At 34.2% G+C, this 22,036-nt stretch overlaps 1 protein-coding gene across 3 annotated transcripts in view; it reads left to right on the top strand.

The window, feature by feature from the left end:
- DPCoAC (dephosphocoenzyme A carrier) overlaps positions 1-22,036 on the top strand; it is a 103,674-nt gene that overhangs the window by 72,840 nt on the left and 8,798 nt on the right. For all 3 annotated transcript variants that reach the window (XM_090405863.1, XM_090405864.1, XM_090405862.1), the window contains exons 6-7: positions 12,266-12,382; positions 18,924-19,075. In XM_090405863.1, the coding sequence (XP_090261989.1) occupies positions 12,266-12,382; positions 18,924-19,075 (269 nt within the window). The remainder of the gene's footprint in view (positions 1-12,265; positions 12,383-18,923; positions 19,076-22,036) is intronic.

The raw sequence follows: 22,036 nt of genomic DNA, 5'->3' as shown, positions 1-22,036 counted from the left end.
GTTTCCCCTGATTCTACACATTCACTTCCACTACACTCGACAACACCTTTTCAAATCTCCGTACACCAAACCCATTCAAATGTAAACCATCCATTTTATATAAATCCTTTCGCCCATCGAACTCATTCTACACATCCACAAATTCCACACCACTCATCAAACATAATTCACGCATAGTCATTAGTAATTATGGCCCTCCTTCTATACTCTTCACTGTCATACCGTGGCAACAGACTCTCCATCCTAACTCTCACTCTTCTCTTTTGCTACCTCAAGCAATTCCTTCACATCCTCACTCATAGCCTTTTTGTTTCCTTTCGGTTATCACTATCAATTCTTTCACCCACTGTTTTTGCATTCTAATTGACTCACTTACATTCTTAACATTCGCACCAAGTTGGTATGATTTTGTTAAACTCTCAACTAACACACCTCTTACTCAGGAATCTCCATGCAACACATGCTCTTTCATTTTGTTTACACTCACTATCATATCCTTATTTTTTCTATCATACTTTGCCAATTATTAGTTAGTACGCTTGGTAAACATTTTTGCCAACGCTCCAGCTGCCGATTTGCCCTATGTATCGTTCCGCATAATAAAGCGATCTCACTCATTGCGTCAGTGTCATCATTTTTATTCTCCGATGATTCATTCAATCGTTCTGTATGTTTACCTTCATTCTCACTTTCAATGCCACTCTCACAGCTATCAGGTACTACCTCGCAAATATCACCATTCATACCTCGAATATCACTGTTATCTAGATTCTTACTTTCATCAACGATATCACTCGCACGACCTGAAGCACTCTTTAAATCCTCATTCTTTACACTTTTTGCATACATTCACTCCACTATCGTTGTTTAACCAGACTCCAACCGCTCTCCTCAATGCATACATTTCGCAAATGGTACACTGAATCAAATCCTTTAAATTAAGATTTTTAGATAAATATGGCAACCTGGACACCATCTTTGTATTCCTCTTTATGGGAGCCATCTGCATAGATAATCGTATCTATCAATTTACTATTAAAATACTCAAAAAACACACAAAAATCACCCAGACTTGCTAAAATACTAAAAGTAAACAGTACTATGTAAATACTATGCAAATTCATCAATTTTTACTAAAAATATCACTTATCTGTTCAGGAGCTATCCACAAACACGACATACCATATAGCCCTCTAGTGGCTATCAAAGGATGTTGGGCATCAGCTGCACATGTTCCAACAGACTTAGTATTGAGTAGGGGAATCATTGATGTTGTTTCAGATGAACATTTGCCATGGAAATATTTATAGAATACACATATTGCAGAAATGCCTGTGCAAAAGTGGGAGTGAGTTGGTAAGAGGCGGGTTATTAATCAATCTAATTGTCCCTCTCTGTATTGAGTCAAGCATTTTGCAAGAACTCTTAGGGGACCCACTCCAAATATGAGAGCAGTATTCAATAGCTGAGTGCATTTGTATAAGGTTAACAGCTGTTCAGAGGTGAAGTAATGTTTTGAGTGAAAGAGAAATCCTAGTCTTTTAGAAGCTGAGGATGCAATGGTTGCGATGTGTTTATGTCAGAAGAGGCTTGATATCAGGGTTATTCCAAGAAGAGAATCCTCATCTTATCAAGAAATTTGAGTGTTGTTAAAGAAGACAGAATTGGGTTTACTAGCATAGAAATTGATGTGGTTATCTTGAACCCATTGGAGGATGGCTTGGAGATCAGAATTGAGGGCAGTGATGCTGATGTTCTTGCAGGTTGAGGTGATTTGTGTAAAGTAAGGTTAATCCAGTGAAAGGGAGGAGTGCAATGTGTTGTCATCTGCAAAACTGTATTGGGTTGGAGGTCAACTGAAGTAGGTCACTGATATATAGAAGGAAGAAGGTGGTGAGAGAACAGAACCTTGTAAAAACCCATCTACAAGATTCTGTTCTCTCACCAACCAGCTTGCTTCCTAAGTTTCTCTTTTATAATTTTTCTTAGTCTCTGCTTAAGTATACTTGTATACATTTTTCCCTTAAGCTCACTCTTGTAATTCTTGCATTCAGTGTTATTTTGTACTTTTGGATATGGGAACTGAGGTCAAATTCCGTTCATCTGAAATTTGACCTTGAGATCATGCTGCTTAATATTAAATGTTATTAAAATTGGAATTGTTAATTAAATTTTGCAAACATTGCAGAATGAAAATTTGAATAGCATTATATCATGATCATTTTCTGGGATATGGCTTTTTGAGGTATGTAGCACATTAATAAGTCCAAAATAGTACAATTGACTCCTTATGATTAACTTGTAGGACCACAGAAATAATTTGCTATAGTGAATTTCTTTCAGAGGATTGTATCTGAATCTTTAGTTAGAACTTCTAATTAGTTTGTTATAGTGGTGTTTGTTAATAACAAGTTGAATATATTTCATGACTACTACTTCTCTCTCTAGTCCTAAATGGACCATTGGGCCACTCATGGCTGGTAGGTGATATTCTTTGTTAGCCTCCTCCGATCATCTCAGTCTCTTGCTCTTGATCTCAGTTGAGAAAGGGAGGATTTGTCCATTTTTTTGATGTTATCAGTCCATTTTAATCAAGGTCGGCCCCTAACCCTTGATCCTGGAATGATTCCTTCTAGTGCTTGCTTTGGAATGTCATTAGCCCTCTCCACATGTCCGAACCATTTCATCTGTCTTCTTCTGATGACTCTCAGAATATTTTCCCTTTTTCTCCAATCTATTGAATCAATCAGTTTTCAAACATTTTCATTGGTTTTGTGAGTGGTATGGGGAATTTTCAAAGGTTTTCTGTAAGTTTTCATTTCAAAAGACAGGAGTCTCCTCTCATCTTCCCTCAATAAAGTCCAGGCCTCATAACCATACAAGAGAATAGAATTCACCAAGGTGTCAATCAGCTTATTCTGGTTGTGATTGCTATTCTGTTATCTCCCCATAATGGTTTTAACTTCTGTAGGGCCACGGTTGCCTTAGCAATTCAGTATTTAATGTCGGTTTTTGAGCTACCATCTTGACTCAACGTGCTTCCTAGATAAGTGAACTTGTTTACATTCTCAATTTGTTTATTGACAATTTGTATCTTTAAGAATTCAATGTCTGATTTTGAGGTTATCATTGTTTTTGTTTTTTGTAGGTTTATGTATAATCCATATTTTTTTAATATTCTGAAAATGCGGCTAGTTATCTCTTGTAATTGTTCTTCACTTTCTGCCAGAAGATCGATATCGTCTACAAAATGTAAGTTATTTATTCTTAGTCTGCCAACTACTATTCCAGTGTCATATTCATGAAGAGCTTCATCTATGACATATTCCAGAAAACAATTAAAAAGAAGAGGGGACAAGATGCATCCCTGTCTTACCTCCCCTCTGCTGTAATTTTTAATTTCAATTCTCATATCAGATGAGGAATAAAGAGATTTAATAATTCTAATGATTTTGTTGTCAATACCATAATGTTCTAAAATTTTCTATAATTCTTGTGCCATATTGAGTCAAAAGCTTTTTGAAGATCTAAAAAGTTGTGACAGATTATTTTGATATGTTCTATGTATTTTCACCTAGTATGTGTATTGTAAAAATATGGTTGATTGTACTTCTGGACTTCCAGAAACCTGCTTGTTCATCTGATAGTCTGCTTTCTATTTTCTTTTCGATTCTTGACAATAGCATTTTTAACAGGATTTTGCATGGATGACTAATGAGGCTTATTGTTCTATAGTTGCTACGTTTATTGCTGTTTCCCTTTTTAGGAAGAGGTACAAGGACAGAAGTCTGCCAATCAGAAGGCCAAATCTCTGTGTTCCAACATCCTGGAATAAATTTAGCAAGGTGTCTATGATGATGTCACCTCCTTTGCATATCAGTTCCATTGTAACACCATCAATTCCTGGTGATTTTCCTATTTTTGAGGAGCTAACTGCTGCAATGATTTCTTCTTTTAATATCGGGTAATCTCCTTCCTCCAAACCTCCTGGCAAAATTCCGTCCAAAATATCGTCAGTCAGTTAAGGGTCCTTTTGAAAAAGCTTGGTTGTGTAACATTTCCATCTATCAACTATTTTCTGGTTATTTGTGATAGGAGTTCCATCTTCTTCTTCTATGTTCCAATTAATTGCAGTAAAAGGTTTGGTAACTTATTGATAATTTCAAAAGCACTTTTAGGATTATTTCTATTTAAGTCCTCTTCTATATTTTTGCATATTCATCTAGTATCCATAAGTTTCTAGCATGTTTGATTTCTTTTTTTAATAATCTTAGTAATATTTTTATACTGTTCTCTATTATCACTGCTATTAATATGAGATTTCAAATATCTTCTTTCCAAATAGGTCTAAAATATTTTTAGTTATCCATGGTTTATTGGCTATCCTTTTGTATCCAAGAATTTCATCAGCTGTCTCAGTTATCTTTTGTGAGAAGTATTTGGTTTTAGATTCAATATTATTATATTCCTTGAAGCTTGTGTCAAAAATTTGTTTTAATTTGTATTTATATAGTGTATTTATTTGAGGGTTTTTTAATTTCATGACTAGTACTTCTAAATAACTTTATTCTAGATTGTTCTATTAATTTCCAGGTCTGATTTGTTTCAGCTCTTACATATATATAAATTTATTTATGTATCTTCAAAAGTGCTTCTAATATTAAGTGCTAGAAACATTATTTTTGCTTGAAATAATTCCATTCTATTTAAAACTGCAGTTGTAGATCAAGCTCTACTTGAATATTAACATCAAGGTCTATCCTGATATTCAAATTTTATGCACTTCTATCATTGATGCCATCTTGTCCCATTCCTAATTTTCTGAGGTCCATTTTAAAATTGGTTTGGATGCTTCTTGTCTCTATACTCATAGTTTGATCTTTTGACTGATTTTTCTCTTTCTCCATACAATCTTATTCTGCTGGTGATCAGGAATATCATCATCATCAAATTCCTGACATATACCCTCAAGGGGTGTACAGGATATGATAGTACTACATGAAAAATTTACATCATTACTAACTTCCTATCTACAATTTTCCTCCAAATCAGTCTGTTACTTGTCAAGACTCCAACATTATCAGATCTTATATTTCTCTCATCTAAGGCACTTTGTACCGTATCAATCCACCTATATCTTGGTCTTCCTCTGGGTCGTTTTCCTGCCAACCTGGCAGAGAACACTTGTTTTGCAAATCTTTCCTTGCCCATTCTTTTTAGATGACCATACCACCAGAGATTAGCACTGCTAACGCATTCCTGGATGCTGACAATGTCAAGTAATTTCCTAATATCCTTGTTTTTAATATGATATTATCATTGATGCCATCTGTTCATGCCACTAATCTTTCTCAGGACTTGCATATCTGCGGTCTCTAGCCTTTGGTCAAGTATTTTACTTCTGACCCAGCTCTCAGATCCCTAAGTTAAAACTGGTTTGAACACTGTCTTGTATACAGCTAATTTAGTGTTCTGACTAAATTCTCTCTTATTCAATTGACTTCCTACCATACCAGCTTTGTTGATTCTGTTGTCTATTTCCAAATTCAATTTACCATCTTCACTAAAAATCGTGCCTAAGTAGCTGAAATGTTTTACTTGTTCCACAGGTTCTCCGTTCACAACGCAGTTGACATTTTCAACGATTCTGCCTATTTTCATTGTCTTTGTCTTTTTATTGCTGACCTTCATTCCATATCTATTACAACAGTTATTCAATTTAGTCAGAGAATCTTGCAGACTTGTAGTGGATTTATTTAGAAGTATAACATCGTCCACACAAAGCAAAGAGTTGACATTAACATCTCCAATTTTGATATCATGTTTAATACCACTTTCCTTCATAATGTGATCCATATAGATAATGAATAACAGAGGGGATAATGTACATCCTTGTCTCACACCAGATTTAACATTAAACCATGAGAATATAACAAAGATCTTATATAGATCTTTGTTATATTCCCATGCTTTCTCAACTATTTGTCGTAAAGTAAAAATCTGATCCTGACAGCCTCTATTTGGCCTGAATCCAGCTTGTTCTTCACCAAGCTTTTCTTTCGCAATTCTTCTCAACCGTTTCTCAAGTATACTTGCATATATTTTGCCAGGAACACTCAGTAATGAAATGTCCCTGTAATTCTCACATTCAGTTTTATTTCCCTTTTTATATATGGGTACAATGAGAGCTCTACTCCAATCATCAGGAATTCGTCCCTCTGTCCAGGCTTTCTGAACTATGCAGTACAGCCACTGTAAGACTTTTATATCACCATACTTCAGCATTTCTGGTTGAATATCATCTACTCCTTCTGCCTTTCCACATTTCAGGCCTTTGATGGCTTTTTCTACTTCAAGTATGGATATGTACTCCTGACTGCATGCCTGGTCAGTGTTTTTTACCACTGTGCTGTCATCACTGCTTCTTTCATTTAGCAGATTTTTAAATAATTACTCCATACTTCAAGGATATCTTTTTCTCCCGTTTTCATGCCCCCTTTATCATCTCTAACTCCTTTTACAGTACTCTTTCCTCCATTTCTAAGCTTCTTCAACAACCTCCAGAATATTTTGCCACCTTCTTGATATTTATTTTCTATGTTCTTGATACTTATTTTCTATGCCAAAGTCCTCCCATGACTTTTGTTTAGCCAGTTTTACACAGTGTTTAGCTTTCTTACCTTTGTCTCTGTATTCTCTAAGAGCACAAGCGGACTTATTTGCCAGGAACTTTTGATATGCTTTCTTCTTTTCCTTCACTGCTTCTTTAACTTCTTGTGTCCACGATGGAGTTCTGATTTTTCTATCCTTGCAGATTACCTCACCACATGCCTCTCTGGCTAAATCAATCGGGGTTTTCTTCAAGGCTTGCCACTGAATCTCCAAGGTTTGGTTCCTGTTCTCAAACTGTTTCATTTTTTCTTCAATAATGTTTGTGTATTTTAGTCTACAGTTCAATCTGAGAGCTGCTCAACTTTTATTCGCTTTAAAACTTTCTTACATGTTATTCTTTTCAATATGATATTCAATTTTATCCTGCTCAAGACTAAATAGTGATCACTTCCAATTTCAAATCCTCTGTGCACTCTGTTGTCCTGCACCACTGGGAAAACATCACTATCAACAATAACATAGTCAATGAGACTTTTCTTCTTCTCTCCATGTGAATTTGTGCACAGTTTTATGTTGGAACATGGTGTTAGTAATAACCAGTCCATGTTTAGAGCAGAAATCCAACAGGTATTTGCCATTATTATTAGCTTTACTCTTTTCTCCAAATTTTCCCAAAATATTTTTGTATGTCTCACAATCATTTCCTACTCTGCTATTTAAATCCCCAATAAGGACCAACTTTTCCTTTTTCATTGTGTCAGTTGCTTTTTCTAAAGCCTCAAAAAATTCCTCCACTTCTACCTTAGTAGAACCTTCTGTGGGACCATAGGCACAAATAAGTCTTTGTCCCGTTCCCCATTCTCATATTTGCCCACATTACTCTACTTGAGACTGACTGCCATTCAAGAAGATTAGCCTCGTATTTTGTGTTGAATACTATGGCTACTCCTTCTTTTCCTTGATTGTCATTGCCTAAATATAACATTTTGTATTTATTGCTCAGAAAGATCTCGCCAGATTTTATCTTTTTTGTTTCAGTCACTCCTATTATATCGATCTGGTACTTATCTAATTCCTCAGCTAGCTCCATTTCTTTGCCATTCAGGCTTCTTATGTTGATAGTACCGATCTTTAACTCTGGTGATGTTGATTTGGGGTGTGTTTTCAGATTTTTTTCAGGAATATGGAAATGGTAATTATATTGTGGAAAGGAGTAGGCCAGAATCACCTGTCATCTCAGTTGGCACATCTTTATAATGCTAATAGATACTAAACTGAGAATGTCTAGATGAAAGATTTTCTGTAGTAAACTTGGATGAAGTTATGGTATGAGTTACCAAGCAGAACTGACATGAATAATGTATTTGGAAAGGGTCAGTAAAGAAAAGGTCAGTGGTATTAATAAGATGGCAAGTAGATGAACTCTGTTAGGTTGTTGCTAATTCAGATATTTTGCCATCCCTATCAACTTGATCATTGGAATTGGAGAAGGGAAGCTGAGTGGAGATTGAAATGCAGGAAAAGATGACCTTACTGTTTAGGTATTTTTACTTCAGAAAATCAAGTTTTAAAGATAAGTAGCCAGAGATTAGAGTAGTTATCAGAATATGAAGAGCAATAGTGACATCAAATGAATGTAATTAATTTTGGTAGGGAAATTTTGAGCCAGTAAATAAAATGGTAGGATTCAGGGTTTAAGCATTCTCTGAAATGAGACATCACTTCTGATGAATGCAAAATGGCACCCCTTGTGATAGAAGGAATTGTCTTAGGTGTTTAAAAGCAGTGGAAGTGGACAGTAATTGAGGTTGTCAGCTGAGGTACTGTTAAGAATAAAGTCTGGTTTGGATAAGTGTGAGTTAACGAAATAAAATAAGTAAATTCTTCTTGTAAGATTGTGTGTGTACATTTACAAATATTGAAATAATGCATAAATAACATCATAATTCGTGATTTGTATTTTGCTCCCTATGCTGCAGCCATTTATGGATTTATCCATTGTCTCCATGGTAGGCACAGATTAATGAGTGATAAACCATTTATCTTCCCAGTGTTCACTCTGTGCTCTTCTCCTTGTAGGAGGAATACTTAATAATTAGTTCTGTTTTTTAAATTAGTCATTTTCTTTATTGTATTTAAATGTATTTTATTTTAATCTGTCTGAATAAATGGTTGCTTGACTCTTCTTCTTTGTCTAGTATGTTAATTTTTACTTGTTAGATATTTATCTGAGCATTGATTACTGCACTTCCCCACCCCATACACACACTGCGAGAAGATGGAATTTGTTTCACATCTTTTTCCATTAGAGCATATACCTGCCTAATCACTTCCTGCATCCTCTCACGATCCAAGAAGCCATCACGCTTGTCTTCTTCCTATTGCATGGTTCATAACAATGGTTCTTCAGCAATTCATTCTTCCTAATTTCATGTGCTTTTTCCAGTCTTTTTAACCTTAGTTCAAATCTCGCTCGTCTTATTTGTCTAGCCATCACATAGTCTCCCTCAGTCCCTAGGCAAATAGCAACATCCTGTTAAATACTATGCTTTCTCTTGTATTTATCATATAACCTTAATCTGTTTAGATTTCCTCTTTGACAAGACAATTCACCTGTCATCAAGAATTGGAACACCATATTTATTCTGTTCCTGTCAAGTCATCCTCCTCTGTTAGCCACATTTCACGTATGCTTATAATTTTGGATTACTGATTCCATTCCACAACCGATCTAAATATTTCTAATAATATTTCTAATAATCATAAATATGCATAATGGGCTTTATAGGTGGCTTGTATAACATATTCATTGAATTGTGATTAGACTAAATCAAAAATTGATTCAGACACAAAACATAAATATTCTCAAAAAAAAAAAAGTATATGCTATACAAAACCACCTTTTGAATCTATTATAAAATTAGTTATTACTTTGATCTCCCAAAAGGACCTGTACCAGCAAAATATTTATGTATAAGGTTTTTATGCAATTTTTGCAAAACTTATATGGAACAAACCAGAAGATAAGTAGAAATTTGCTTCAGAAAAATAACATTTATCATGTTGCCAGAATTGTTCTTTTTTAACTACAGAAATGAGACAGACTGGAATAACTAACATTTGTATCTTTTTCAGAAGTATTTAAGAGGACATTAGTATATGTATAGATTGTCACATTTGCCACTATTCTTGGTTGAGTGGATGGTCTCCACTTCTAGCCTATAGGCTGTAGTTTCAAATCCCACTTTGGCATGGATGTTTGTAATGGTAATTTTCACTGCCTGATATGAGACCATGACTAGAAGTATAAAGTGGCTTGAAAAAAAAAAAAAAAACATATTTAGTCTTTATGGTGATACACATTTCCTCTTGGCTACAAAGTAAATTATACTTCATTTTATTATTCTTTTTAGTCTTTTACCCAAGTGTAAGCAGACGGTTTGTACAACAAGGTTACTTGTGTAGCTGTAGACTTCACATCAGTATCATAATGCACAGCACTCTTTCTGGCGTGCTTGCGCACACAATATATATGTATATATATGTATGTATAATAAATTTTTTAACTTGGGGATATTGTATATTAGGATAACCAAGTTATTTTATAAACTTGGCTATTTTAACTCCTAATCCCAAGTATGCAAACAATTAAGTTTACACCTTAAACAAAGTTCAAGTCTAAAGATGGTACAACACCAGGGAAACTCATTGTAAAGGTGGGTAAAGCTCTGATCACTATTCTTAGTATTTTCCCATAATATAAAGCACATCTCACTAGAAGATGTATACTGCAATGCATTATGGGTGGGATCACTACCCAGACCGGTTTCAACCTTTTTTGTGCTCTCCTCAGTGAGTAACTAGACCCTAAATAATAAGGTTATAGTAATACAGAGCCTTATCAACTTTACCTATAGAAGTTGCAACAAGGTGTTTTTATTTTTAATAAAAATCTCTGGAGGAGATATAGATGTAATAAATTTTTTAATTTGGGGATATTGTATATTAGGATAACCAAGTTATTTTATAAACTTGGTTATTTTAACTCCTAATCCCAAGTATGCAAATAATTAAGTTTGCACCTGAAACAAAGTTCAAGTCTAAAGATGGTACAACACCAGGGCAACTCATTGTAAAGGTGGGTAAAGCTCTGATCACTATTCTTAGTATTTTCCCATAATATAAAGCACATCTCACTAGAAGATGTATACTGCAATGCATTATGGGTATTTGCAGTATGTTTCAAAACTGAATGTATGGTGTTATACATTATGGTGGAAGGTCACTGTATAACATCATACATCACCTAGGAGATGTGCTTTTACATTATGGGAAATACTAAGAATAGTGATCAGATCTTTACCCACCTTTGCTACGAGTTGCCCTTGTGTGTACTACGTGCTTTGGCTTACGCTAGTATCCGCTGATACTTTATAGTTTACTGTATTTGGCATGAAACTCTTTTTGATTCTGATCTTTGAGTTTCTTATTTGGTTTTGAAACAATGTGGGATTTAATATCCCCTTAATTTAAATAATGTTACATCACCAAAATGAAGCCTATTGGCTCTTTATTTAAGTAGTCTATAACCATATTATTAAAATACTGTAAATCAGAGATAGTTGTAGGAAGTTTTTTTTTTTCACTTGTCAAGTATGATTTATTTTGAAACAAAATGAAAAACTTTTTACAAATGTCTGATCCAGAGTATTTTAATGATATGGTGATATACCGTGTTACCACATGTATAGAGAAAATGTCTGCATTAATTCATCCTCAGTATCTTCTTAGGTCTAGTTCGCAACTGATTAAAACCTTTATTGATGTCTCAGTACTTGACCACTCAACTTGAGTAAAGGATTAAACAAGAATATAATTTCTTTTACATATAATTTACTTTGTTTGGGATTAGATAGTATATGCATGGATTTTTGTTACTTGTTCTTGGATGTTTAAATATATTTTCTGTGTAATTCTCTGTACTTAACAGCATCTAAAGATAATGAAAAATTATGGCAAAATATACATACATACATACACCAAAAAAGTTGGATAATGTCTCAGAAGTGAACTGGAGTATTATTCTAAAAAGTAATTTAATAGACATTTTAGATGCATGAAATATAGGATGTCTAATCAAAATATCATTATACATTCTCCAAGAACCTACTCTAGCTGAGCTAATAGTTACACTGACCTGCTCATAAAAGGCTATGGTCCTGAAACAGCACATTTCTTATTTGATCTTGCTCATAGCCAGAAGTTGCTGTCAGCCTTTAACTGTAATTCTGTTGATTGTTGATTTCAGGATGTCTCGGTAGCCTAAATTTAGCGACAATAATATAAAACCACTGGTAAAACTTTGCTGTGATAAAATCTTCAGACTGATTTTGTGTTGCTGCTGTTTTAAAAAGGTTCTGTTTTCAGATAACATTTTAGAAATGTATAGTCTTGTTCTTTAAGTGCCAACAGTGTATTGCATAACAACATAGATTGTAGTGTCTGAACTTCTCAGACAATAAACTGTTGCCATGTGTTTTTTTCTTCCTCTCCTTTTTGTCCATACTATTATTAATGAATTATGAAATTTTTGTCCATACTATTAAGTTTAATGAATTTATCAGCTCAAATCTTAGTGTCAATTCTTTTATAGGAAAGTTTATCCAGGAAGAACTTTTTTAGCAGGCTCATTAGCTGGAGTAACTTCAAGCACGTGTACATATCCATTGGATCTTGCAAGAGCTCGTATGGCAGTTACTCATAAGGAAATGTAAGAATGGAAAATTTTCTAATATTTAGGATAAATTTAAGAAATCAGTTTAGTATAACAGCTGTAGAGAATGTGCTCCTTGGTTGTTTCCTTAAAATCATGAGGACATATTTGAGAGACTGCAATATTTTACACATACACCATAGGAAGCTAATGTATTGTTGTAATTTATATTATTCTACATAATTACCAGAAATACTGTGGTCAGTACACTAATATTACTTATGTATTTTGAAATGTGGGATCTTTTTGTTGGATCTTTGCAATTTCCTAGGATGTTTCCTGAAAAATGATGGTACTTCAGAACAATCCAAGAGTTCATTACTTAATTATATCAACTGTTTTCTTCTGAATTGTTATATTATTTCAACATTGCCTATTATGAAACAAAGTGTTGTTTCACAATAGGCAGTGTAAAATTCGATGCAGCAGAAGTTCCTTTAATTTAGCATTGATTTTTATAGAGGTCATTCGTATTGTAAATAACTGTAGAATACTCATTGCAAAAAAATTTTGTAAACCTTTGTGGGTATCTGGAAAATGCAACAGCGCAAAACTGCTTGCGGATTGTGCATGTTATTTAATTCTCAGAATTGTAGAGATGACCTATTTTTGAAGTGTTTATGCCCCGAGCGAAAGGAATTAGAGGATTATGTATATGAAAGTGAACAATGGATTGAAGGTCATGGCCGCTAATGTCAGAACGTTCGCAGGATATTTGGGGGGGGGGTTCCACAGTTATTGTTGCCACGAAAAATACCGCAGTAATCGAATCCACGATAGTCGGGATAAATAATGCGTGTAAAATGGGTGATCAATGCCAAGGATTTTTCAAATCTATTAATTAAATTTTATATATATCAAGTAAAAAAGAATTGTGTTAAATGTATTTAGTAAAAAATGAAGGTTCATTAAGAAAAACAAGATTATTCTTTAATTTTTATTTATATATGAGAAGTACATACAATTATTCTTCCTTGGATAAAAATTGGTGTAGAATTGTCTGGTGGAATTTTTTCTTTCTTTTTTCTTCGTATAAAACTCGGTAGCAATGGATGGAATTTTCAATTTCCCGACGAACTTTCAGTGATTGTTTGAGATTAGGATCGCCGTTCAAGATTTTTTTCTTTAAAATTTTCAGCAATTCTAAACATTTCGTCCATTTCTTTGAGGGTAAATTCTTTCGGTGCCAAGTCAATTTGTTCATCATTATCATCGACTTGAGCATCGTAAGCACATTCTCTCTCGTGGTTAATTAGGTCTTCATCATCCAGCTCCTTATGTGACTGAAGCAGGTCCTGAACATCATCTTTTTCAATTTCTTTTAGTCCTAGATCGAAGCCAAGCTTAGTTATGTCATTGATAACACGGGTTACTTCATTTTCAAATCCTTGAAAATCATTTGCACAATGAGGAATAATCTTTTGCCATGCCACTCTCAGGTTGCCAGACGTTACTTCACTCCATGCTTCCTTGACATTCTCAATGCAATTTTTGATATTGAATGCCTTCCAGAATTCTGTCAAAGTCATAGCTTCATCTCCTGTAGTCGTTTCTATTGCTTGTGAAAAAGTTCTTCGTAGGTAATATGCCTTAAAGGATGCGATTACACGTTGATCCATTGGCGAGATGATGGAAGTGGTATTAGGTGGTAAATAAATAACTTTTACATTTTTGCACAAATCATTCAGTGCTATTGAATGACTAGGTGCATTATCTAATATCAACAAGATTTTAAAATCAAGATTTAATGACTTGCAGTTACTTTTCAGCTTCAGGACAAAAACAGTTTTTAAACCTCAGAAATAGTTTTCATCATCCAAGCTTTTCTGTTGAATCTCCAATGAACAGGGAGAAAATTTTTATCTAAACTTCTAAGCGGGCGAGGATTTTGTGAACGATAAATAAAGAGAGGTTTCATCTTGTAATCTCCAGCAGCATTGCCACATAGTAAAAGTGTTACATGCTCCTTCAAAACCTTGTAGCCAGGCTGTGATTTTTCATTTTTTTCTAAAAATGTTTTAGTGGGCATTTTTTCCCATAATAAACCTGTTTCATCAGCATTAAATATCTGATCATCAGTATAATTTCCTTCTTCAATGATATGTTGCAATTCACCAGGAAAACTAGCTGCTGCTTTTTCATCGGCACTTGCAATTTCACCTTGTACATGAATGCTCAATCGCTTTTTGAACCAATCAAACCACCCTGAACTTGCAGAGAAAGTTTTTACCACTACTGACGCCGAATCATTTTCACTTTCTAATTGTTTTCTTTTTAAAGTTTCAAACAAATTCAATGCTTTTGTTTTTATAGTCATTTGACTAAGAAGAATTCTCTTTTGGTTACAATCTTCTATCCACACTGGCAATAGCATTTCCATTTCAATCATAAGATGGCTTCTGTTTCTCGTTGTTTGGGACACAAACGAGGTCGATGTACTTTGTCCTAGTTGCTTATGGTTTGCAGCGTGGTTTAAAATATGGTGAACAGTTGATTCATTTAGACCACACTCTCTTGCCATTTTGACTTTGGTTATGCCTGCTTCATGCTTATTTATCATATGCAACTTATCTTCTAAGCTGATCACTCTACGTTTCTTCTTGATAGCTGTAGACTTGAAATCATCCTTATTTCTTTTAGCATTCATTGTAGGGGTAAATAACAAGAGAAATAAATATCCACATGTACTTCAGGCAAGGACAGATAGTTACTGCTAAGTGGTGAGAAGGCGCCGTCGGATAAAAACGAAGCGCTACAAGAGAGCAATACCTGGAGAGTGGCGACTCAAACTGGTTGCATATGTAGTAGGCTACATCTCGCGGCCGTGATAATTCGAATTTGGAGCGCAATAATTGGAATTTTGGTATCAAGTTATAAACCGTGATAATAGACGTATTCCTGTAGTTTTAAACTGGTCTGTGTAGTGACCCTTCTCATAATGCATAGTAATATACAAATCTGGAAGGAAATGTGCTTTGTATTATGTGATACTAAGTTAATAAATGCAAACATGTACGTATATTGTTAAAGATCATAAACAAGTAGCCTAGTCATGGAGATCATCACATGCAAACTTTGTTTGCTTACACTTGTGTAGAGATTAAACAAGAATATTTCTTTAAGTATAATTCACTTCATAACCAAATGAAAAAAACTTTCTATATATGGCATCTGTTAGTGTTTCATGATTGGACAGAAACCCAATGATGTACTGCTGGCATAAATTTATACTGTTCTCTTAGACCTATAAATTAAAGAAATATTGCATAATATACAGTTGAAGTTTAAGTAAAAGTTATGAAATTTATTTGCATACAGCTAATTTTGTGTTTGAAAGATTCTTTATCCATAAGGTAAAAATTTTTAATTTTAATCACCTAAATTTTTTTAGCGTATGTGTGATTCATTATGACATTGATTTAAGCTAATGTAACCTTTCAAAATTTAAACATTAATTGCAGATTTTTATAATTTTGTGCTCTTCTATTCTTTTCTTAGGTTTTTCTGTTACTTTTTTTTTTTTTTTTTTTTTACATTTACATTTGTATTTTTTCATGTGGTCATTTTGTGCTTTTCTATCCCTTTAACCTTTGCTGTAATTTTATTTATATATATATATAGATAGATAGATACTGCATTGCTTAACTTAATTTTTATATATATTATTTACTAATTTATCTTTGACTATTAATGTATTGCTGTAACTGTTGACCTTGTATACTGCTATGACCTTTGCTGTTCTAGGCCAATAAACCATAAACCACCCACCAAATCTCTGCCATTTCCTTATCATCATCATGCGTATCAAGGATTTAGGCCTAGCATGGCCTGTTCTGGCCTTAGAAGTCATCGTTAATGAGGATGTCTTTTCTTTTTCCTAATGGCCATTTCCTTATGTTTCCCACAATTTTCTTTTGTTATTTCCTGCCATTTCTTTTGTCTTCTGATTGTGATTCATTTGTTAGGAAATTCAGTTTGCTGTTTAAAAAGTGAACTTAAAGTAGCATTGGTTCTATGATACTTGGCTAGGATTTTTTCCATAGTAAGATTGCATTATGGTAATTTAATTGGCTTTTTTTTTTTTTTTTTAACTGTGTTTAAGAATTCCATACTGCATCATTTAGTTTGTATTTAAGTTACTTTGTCATTAATAACACAGTGGTATTAGATCTTATTTTCTTGGTGCTGTTGAATGTCATCGAGTTATGACTTGCTCTGCTTAATGTTTCAAATTAAATGCATTTTAATGCCCTGAGGCCGGCCTGGCTGGCCAAGTAGTTAGCATATCCACTCTCCAGCCAATAGGCTGCGGGTTCGAATCCCGCATAGGCATGGATGTTTGTGATTGTCTTCCACCTTCATACCTTCACCCCAGTATAGATACACTCTCCCAATATGGACTGGGTCACCATGGGAGCAGTAGACTCAAACCTCCAGCAATGGGAGAGGCTTTCACCCTACAGTGGGTAGAAAAATAGGCTGTTCATCATCATGTTACACACATCATTCCAGTAGAGTAGCATTTGCTGTATAGTGTCTGATACAGTAAAAATGTGGAACAACTCTCTGATGTGAACTGTAGACTCAAACAAACGTTATTGGGAAAAAAATGAAAGTTTGAAAATAAGAACAAAACCTTACTGAGTGAATGGCAAAATCTGAATAAAAGAGCAGCATTAAAAATGTAATCACAACTTCTTGACTAGTATACATGGGCCTGAAAATATAAAAAAGCTAAGTTATATGTAAAATTAACTAAACAAAAGTTATGAGATGATTTTAAAAAGAATGTAGAAGATAAATATCATGAGTCACAATGTTTGAGGTTCATAAGATAGCTTCCTGTTGTGGAGCTCTTTCAAAGATCAGAAAGATATAAAAGTGTATAAAAACTGAAGCCAGTTATTGTAACACCTCCACTATTGTTATATTTTTCCTCTGTAAATTGTGTTCTGTGCTTGTTTATAAATTATTGTGGGGGAAAAAAAAGGTCATTAATGGACAGTAGAAGCACAATACATTAGCCTCTTCTGGACATTCTGCCTGACTTCTGTGGCACATTATGAACAAAGGCATGCTGCAAAGTTAGCAAGCATTCCTACTGCAAAATATCTTTCCAGGTGGAGGAAATGCAGACCCACAAGGAAATAGGTAACCTTCACTGCATAGTGATTAGAGACCTGAATGATGGATATCATGTTTAGTATCTAGTGCAGGGGTCTTGGCTTCCTTTTTCCTCTTTCAGGAAGTGTGAATAATGCCTTTCAAAAAGGCATTAACAAAACAAATACTGTGAAAATCCAGAACCTTCTCCATTTGAGGACACAGCCAATAAAGCAGTACATGATGGTAACATCAGGTCCATTTCCTGATTAGCTGATACATAATCCTGTTGCCATCTACTTTCCACACCATGCACGAGGAACTCAAAGTAGAGTGGACTATGACATCTAGTCCCCTGTTTCTCTCACTAATGTAACCTCAATAAAGGTCAAAGCAGTGTGGGTAGTGAATCTTCCAGAATGCATAGCATTAGAACACACCTCCCAAAAAAGGATGTGCTCTACATTGGAGTATACTAGAACACTTGATATGAAGTCAGTTGCTGCCTGTATAGAAGTAACCTAGTAATGAAGATATTTCACATGCAAACTTTTGCTTGCTCATGCATGGGTGGGTAAAATGACAATGAAAACAAGAATATAATTTCTTGTTTTATTATTATTGCCAATTTGCATAGAGTAAATAGCTAAGCTTAGTATCTCCCTATTTGCATATAAGATTTAATATCACATTTCCCCTTAATATATATCTATACTAGATTAACAGTGAAGATAGTACAATTCTGTCTAACTCTTGAACAATTAAAACATCTTCCTGTATACACCTCAATTCGAACTGCTAAGTAGTAACTAATATGAATTATTGTGTTATCCAAAACAAAAACCTCAAACACTCGTCCCTTTTTTTTTTTTGTCTGTTTGCCAATCTAAGTGCAAAATATGAGATAGATCAGGATTGTATGAAATAAATTTATAACTGCAAACATATATCATTTCATCCATTGTGACTCAAGAAAATTTCTTTCCAAGCATGGTCATGAACTGGTATATCTGTTAATTTATTTTTTAGAATGAGCTTATTCATGACTACATACTTCTAAACATTGTCACTCTTTACTTTTCACAGTGACTTTTCCATTAATAAGTTGATCTTTCATGGAATTGGAAAATGCCCTTTCTCATCCCTCTGTGGTTGAAAAGCTGACAAATATCATTTTCGTAGTTGCAAACAAAGATAAACGTAAAAACTTTTAGGAGAAATTTCTTCTCTGTTTCCTCAAACATTTCATAATTTTGCCTGATAAAAAATGCTATGCATTTAACATTTTTACTGTGTTCAGTTTTAAATACTTCATTTGCTTTTATTTATAACTTTCCTAGTAAATAATATATCATAAGGTTGAGAGTAATGTTACTTTTATTTATATAAATTTGAAAACTAAATTTTCAGCATGTTTCATTTTATTTCTCCATAGGTATAACAGTTTGTCTCAAGTTTTTATTAAAATTTGGAAGAAAGAAGGTCCTTTGGCATTGTTTCGAGGTTATACGCCAACAGTGTTAGGAGTTATTCCATATGCAGGAACTAGTTTTTTCACTTATGAAACCCTAAAAAGATTGCATTATGGTAATTTAATTGGCTTTTTTTTTAACTGTGTTTAAGAATTCCATACTGCATCATTTAGTTTGTATTTAAGTTACTTTGTCATTAATAACACAGTGGTATTAGATCTTATTTTCTTGGTGCTGTTGAATGTCATTGAGTTATGACTTGCTCTGCTTAATGTTTCAAATTAAATGCATTTTAATGCCCTGAGATAGGTAATATTCAGTTTGACTTATATGAAAAAAAAATTTTTTTTAGTGAAGTTAATGATCATCTCAATTCATCTACTTTTTCCATGTAAGAGCTTCCTGGATCAATTTTTCTATATTAAGAAAATGGGCTATGCTAGCACTTCAGGTCTTTGAAACTCATATTTTTATTTTAAACAGTATTACATCCTATGGGTGTACATCTTGCATTCCAGTTATTGACATTAGAGCCTGTATTACTTGGTTTAGCCAAATTTTTTACATATCAGTTTAGTGCCACATTGTCACATCAGACTGAAAACTTTCATAATGTGGTCTACTCTGAAGGTCATGAAAATATTTCCATGCTTTAAGTGAAGCTTGAACTGTCCACATATCTTGTATGTCACATTTGAATTTATAAGATTGATGTGCTGTAAGTTTTGCAACCTTTTATATGGGGGGGTTTGATGATAAATAAGACTTCAGACTGCATGTGGGAGGTCCACATAACCATTATCTGCACAATATATCATACATCTCCTTAAACTTACTTGCTGACAAAGCACTTGACTCCTACATGACAACCAATTCCACATATTCGCCACTCTCCCAGCAAAAATATCTAGTCCTTGCTAGCCATGCCCTTACACAACTTCCATGGGTTGGCTCCTTGGTCTCTTTTTTGTTATATATTGAAAAATTTCATCTTTATGAAGCTTATAAAACCCTCATAACTTATGTCTATTATCCCCTCTTTTCTGCTTGTTAACCAAATTCTGTAGTCTAAAAAAATCTTGAGTTGTATTCATAGGGTGCATTCATTGTACAGATTATCAGTCACCATATAGGTCACTTGTCTCTGGAGCATTTTATCACCCTCAAGAAATCAACAACCAGCTCTGTGCATGGCCATGTCAAGGCCTTATATGAGAAAGATAATGACCTTAACTCTACTTGTTGGTGCCTTTAACGTCCAAGTGCTTGTAACATTGATGTTATTTCCCCCTTTGAATTTCAATTCATGTCCATCACTCCCTAACCTCATCAGTTTCCTTTGCCCAAACTATTTAATTGTCTTGTGGTATTTCTAAATAACATTTATCAACTGTTACCCTCTGTAGTTTTGCATTACCAACAAAGAACTGGTATTTAGACTCAAATTATTCTCAATGTCATGAGTGTACAAATTAAATGTCAGTGGTCCAAGTACAAGCTCTACTGCATACCAGCGATTACCTATCTTCTCTTTCTGGATTCTGCTCTCTATCCATGATCCCTGTTGTCCCTCTCACTATCTTCACATCTAATCCTACTTGCTTCAGATTACATAGTAAGGTTCTGCATAATATCCTGCCAAATACATTTGTAGTTTAGTAATATCATCATATAGTCATTTCCTTTATCTTACTTGTCACTTTATTACAAGTAAATTATTCTGCTCTTAACAAACTTTTCTAATACTTTAATTACCACTTCCACTCCTGAGATACTGACTGGTCTGTGATTTTTGTGTTATCTTGATTTTCCACTCCCTTGCTTTGGGACCCTGCCAGTTTTCTTTCACTTTCTCATAAGACCTCTTCTGATCCCATGGCTGTATTCATATTGAGATTTCTTAATATTCCATACACCTCCATTCTTCCTTTTACTCACCATATAAGAAAAGAACTCTCTGGATTTCCCTCCAGTCTGCTCAGCTAATTATAGTTAAACACTGCCATGTGGCTGCAACATTGCTTAAATTGCAATAAATCAGATTTAGAATGTTAGAGATGGACTTTGGAGCAGATAATCTTACTACAGTTGGTTTTCATTAGATCAATGATCGGGGGACATCCTGGTGAATGCTATGGGGTAGGACTGCATCAATCTATCTGGAAAGTATGATAGCTGAAATGGGATAATCTGGGAGTGTTTCTCATGGTATGGATTATCCCATACCATGAGAAATACTGGTTTGTATCAGTATTACTATTCTGGACAATGCTGCACTTAGGAATTTCTGTGGTGAAATGTCATACTGTTTTAGCAAGACCCATCACATGGCTCTACTGTGACTTGGAATGGAATAGCCTAATCATCCTTTGAGGTACATCACTGATGGTCTCATGCAAAGAATGGGGGTTAATTTTTCATGAAAATTGTCCAAGTACATAGAAAGTATATCACAAAACATATAGGTAGGTTGCTACATCTTATTAAAAAGTGATATTTTGATCTTTGTGCTTTTCTCAGGTGTTTCAGTACTTCTAAGAATATATAGTTCTCTTTGAAATTGGAGAATGACCTCCTGCATGTGCAGTATGACTGGGATATGCACATGTAAGCAACAAGTATTAGTCATTAAATGTTACATTTAGCATCCCATAAATGTATAACTTCAAATAAATTGTAGCAATCAATATCCATTGTAGAACAACAAAATTATACAACACAATAACCACAGTAATAAACTTTAATGAGCGTACAGATATTTCATTATTGGAAACCTACATTTATTGGCAGATACATTCATCAAATGTCTACTCATCACATCTCCCAAAAAATTGATGTTATCAAGTCATTAATTAATGGAACACAGTATGTACTTCTCTCCCTCAAGTTTAAAACAAGAACTTCTCATTATCAGAACTCTAATGGGAGTAAATGGTAACAGCCCTCATCAAATCTAACAGATAATTTACTATGTTCCAAAACACCTAAGGATTCTTCGACAGATTGCAGGGTTCCAATCCTTTATATTTCTGGTATCTCTGAACCTATTTGTACAATTTTGAAGAAGTTTCACCTT

Source organism: Typopeltis vanoorti, chromosome 15 (assembly GCF_054136105.1).
Source record: "Typopeltis vanoorti isolate ZY-2024b chromosome 15, IOZ_Tvanoo_1.0, whole genome shotgun sequence".
NCBI classification, from domain to species: Eukaryota; Metazoa; Arthropoda; class Arachnida; order Uropygi; family Thelyphonidae; genus Typopeltis; species Typopeltis vanoorti.
This window is presented reverse-complemented; position numbering and strand designations above follow the sequence as displayed.